Raw genomic sequence first — 3936 nt, 5'->3', positions numbered from 1 at the left:
TACTACTACTACTACCACCACCACCAATAATAATAAGGGAAATAACAAGGGGAGAAAACATAAAACTATATAAGGAAAAAAAAAAAAAAACAAAAAAAAAAAAACAACCCACAAGCGCTACACAATACAATTGCTCACCACCCACCAACCGAAACCCAGTCCTACCCCAGCAGCAATCCTGCCACTCCAGGTGACTCCCCAGAGTTTATATACTGGGCATGATGTGCTGTGGTATGGAATATTCCTTTGGTTAATTTGGGTCAGGTGTCCTGTGTTCGCTTCCTCCCGGCTTCTTGTGCCCCTCCTCACTGGCAGAGCATGAGACTGAAAAGTCCCTGATCAGAGTAAACAAACTAGCAGCAACTAAAACTATCGGTGTCTTATCAGCATTGTTCTCAGACTAAAGTCAAAAACAGAGTCTGCACCAGCTATTAAGGAGACAAATAACTGTTGCAGCTGAACCCAGGACAGCCGATTCAGCCTCAGCAAGGACAGAGCCCTCTCCTCACCCCAATTTTCCATCCCAGGGAGAACACCAATCCACGACAGCCTTGCAAGCTCTGACAGAAACAAAGCCATGTTTCCACCGGTACTCCAAGCATCACAGAGATTTTGTTGAACAAAACACTAGAAGTGCTTCACCAGCCACACTCGTTGTCTAGAAGAGTTGTCACAGAATGGCTGCGAACAATGGTAAATGCCAGGGGTGCTGGAGGTTATCGGTGAAGCGTCAGCAGCCCAAGAGGGAGACGCACACGAGAGTCACTGCAAGCCCCGAGAGCACAAACAGCTTCTGTAACACCTCAGACAAGCCTCCCGCCCGCACGTGGAAGGGGAAACGCCAGACGTCCTGGCAAACTGTTTGCAGACTAGACAGAAAAAATATCACGCACCAGGAAAATGAACTATGGCGGAAGCCCTTCGGACACCAGCTAGACAGAACTGTGGCTATACGGACCTTCAGCGGGTACCTGGCCCGGAGCAGACCGGGCGCCATACGCTTGCCTTCTCCACAGCCAAACCGGCCCCGACCCCTCACACTGCCGCCCCTCAGCCGCTCGCCCCCTCCCGCGCCCCTCGCCAGCAGCTCACTCACCGAAGTATTCCTTCTTCATGTGCATCTCCAGCTCCTTCTCCAGTTCCAGCGTCAGCGCCTCCAGCCGCCTCTCCGCCTGGCTGGTGCCGCTCTCACGGCACGGCGTCACCTGGTAGGGGAGCTTGAATTTGGGCGCCGAAGCGGAACCTTTGGTCGGGCAGTAGGCGTAGGGGGACACGGCCTCGAGGCCGGCGGCTGGGTGCTGCTGGTCATGCCGCCGCGGGGACTGGTCATAGATCTTGTGGTAGACGTCCCCCAGCTCCGGAGCGGCGCCGTCCTCCTGCAGGCCTGGCCCCAGCAAGGCGGAATGGGGCGAAGGCAGCTGCAGCTCAGGGTAGGCACTCATGGAGCCGCGGGAGCTCCACGAGCTTTGGCTAGAAATGCTGGAGCGGGGGCTTACCACGGCGGCACCCGCCGCGCCGCGCCCCTCAGGGCCGCAAAGGCTGGAGCGGGGACTGGCCAGGGCAAGCCCGGAGCCGCCCACACCCTCCGGCTCAGCGCTGCTGCCCGGCGGGCCGCGCTTGCAGTCCGAGTAGCTAGAGCGAGGACTGGTGGTGCAAGAGCACTGGCTAGCGGTGCTGGAGCGGCGCTGGTCGTAGCCCATGCTGATGCCGCTGGTGCGGTTGCTGCTGGGTTTGCTACAGCCATCGTAACTTAAAAAGCTGGCGCGGGGGCTGGAATGTTTGCTTGTGTCGCTGTCTGTGCTAGTGTAGTTGGAGTGGGGACTGAGGGTGGCGCCGTCGTACTGCACCAGGCTGGCCCGGGGACTGCTATACTTCTGACTGGGTGCCATCAAGCTGGAGCACGGACTGGAGAACTTCTCGTAGGACAGCACCGCCGCGCCCCCCGGGCTGGAGAACTTGCTATGCTCAGCGGCAGGGCCCGGCAAATAAGTGACCAAGCTGACTCGCGGGCTGACCGCACCATACTTGCCGGCAGGGCCACCGCCGGGCGCTCGCCCGCTGCCCTTGGCTACATAGCCGCTCTCATAGGCGCTGCCCACGGCGTAACGGTAGCCCTCAGCCGAGTAGCGCTTACCATTGTCGGCTAAACCAGTGTAGCAGGGCAGCACCACCTCAGAGCGAGTGCACAGCCCCTCCGCCCAGCACGGCAGCCCCGCGCACGGAGGCGGCTCAGCGGCGCGGAGTGGGGCGGCCAGCGCCGCGGGTGGATAGGTTTTGGCAGGGGACAGCGTAGCAGTGCCGCTCGTCTTCCGACCCCATTGCTCCGTCGTCACGTGGGCGGCAGTAACCTGTTTGGTCTCCTCCGGGTCGGGGTGCAGCGCCAGGTCGCGGCGGCAGCCGCTGCTGTACGAAACGTCCGGGCAAGGCTCGTACAAATATAAATCCTCCATGAACTTAGTGGCCTTCAGTACCACGTCGTTCTCCTCACGCTTCTCCATACTGCGCCGGAGCCCGGCGGCGTGAGACGGGGCAACGAACTCTCTGCGAAAGCACAGCCCGGAATAGAAAATAAAAAAAAAAGGCATACAAAGAAACAAAAAAAAAAAAATAAACAAAAAAATTAAAACAAAACAAATGGAAGGGAAAAAAAGAAACCCCACACCAAAACAAAACCAAAACACTTCCTATGGTCCTGACAGGATGCAGCTTCTTAACCAGGAAACTACTCAGCGATGACTAGATAACTCAATCCTACTTTCTAGGCTTAAATAAGTCAATGGCGCGCTGCGCGGAGGAATTTGCGGTCGGCAGCTCCCTGCCCCCACCGTCCCCGGCCAACCGCCCCAAGAAGCCGCGGCACATCCCGCATTTCTGGGCGTCGGGTGGTAGGCGGCGGACCGGTCCAGAGGGGCTTTACGGCCCAGCGAGCAGAGCACGGAAAGTTAGGGACTCCTTTGTATAGGGCAGGAATGCGAGGAAGGAGACTGAGCGCTGCGTCCTGGTGGAATGTAGTTAATACCGGAACCAAACAATGATTTTCACCGAGTCAGTCAGGAAGAAGGCGGTCATGGCGCTTCTCGGCGGCTTCCCTTCTTTTCATCCCACTTTGGCCGGTGCTTATCGAGAGCCCTGCCCGGGGTTGACTGTCTGATGGGACTGTCACCGGGAAACTGGAAACTCGTCAAAGAACCCCAAGGGCAGCCATGTACGGATGGGCTCGTCAGGGAAGGAGGCACTGAGGTTCCCGCCTTCCGGGAGGCGGTTGTAGCGCTACTGCTGCTGCTTCTTCTCCCCTCCCCCTCCGGGACTGAGGGCTGGTGATCAGCCCAGTGCTACCAATAACTTACATGTGTGTGTAACCCTAGAGGCGGGCAGGTGACCTGCTGCCAGCAGCGCAGCTGATCACTGTTAGCAGTTAGGGAGTTTTTTGAGTTGTGTGGTTTTTTTTGGTTTTAGGCCATGCTAAGACATATGATAAACATATTGGGGTCTAAAGTAATCTACAAATTGGCACGAGTTTAAGTAAACATGCTACTGTGTAACTCTGGAAGAGCTTCATCTGTTGATCCAGTAACAAGACCCAGCACCGCTTGCCACTTAACATCTGTACATGCACAAAAAAAAAAACTGTCAGAAAACAATGTCCCCAAAATGGCTACTGAACTGAGACCTCCCATACTAAACCACAACCTTAAAGTTAATATTTTGCAACTAAGCTGAAATCCCTGACTCATTTGTGTTGATGGCAGAAATGCTCACAAAGCCCTAACAATGGGTACCTGAGCCGTCTTTACTGAGACAAGGAGGCACAAAAGCAAAAAATGTAATCAGTTCTAAGTAATGTTAAGTTTAATGGCTTTGTAATGGAAAATAACTGAGGTGCTTGAAGGTAGTTGACATAGTTTTAGGTCCTTAGGACCTTAGTACAAAAAGTGT

At 55.4% G+C, this 3936-nt stretch overlaps 1 protein-coding gene across 1 annotated transcript; it reads right to left on the bottom strand.

Annotated features, from left to right (window-relative positions):
- Positions 1-1088: 1088 nt before the first annotated feature.
- Positions 1089-2511, bottom strand: LOC130597103 (Wilms tumor protein 1-interacting protein homolog). The gene has a single exon (XM_057405349.1). The coding sequence runs from the start codon at positions 2496-2498 to the stop codon at positions 1089-1091; it is 1410 nt and encodes a 469-aa protein (XP_057261332.1). The 5' UTR covers positions 2499-2511.
- Between the last annotated feature and the right edge of the window lie 1425 nt (positions 2512-3936).

The sequence above is a fragment of the Pezoporus wallicus genome, unplaced genomic scaffold (assembly GCF_028554395.1).
Source record: "Pezoporus wallicus isolate ANWC-B61680 ecotype Strahan unplaced genomic scaffold, APGP_CSIRO_Pwel_v1 contig_7834, whole genome shotgun sequence".
Lineage (NCBI taxonomy): Eukaryota > Metazoa > Chordata > Aves > Psittaciformes > Psittacidae > Pezoporus > Pezoporus wallicus.
Note: the sequence above shows the minus strand (reverse complement) of the source record. Positions and strands in the feature narration are given on the sequence as shown.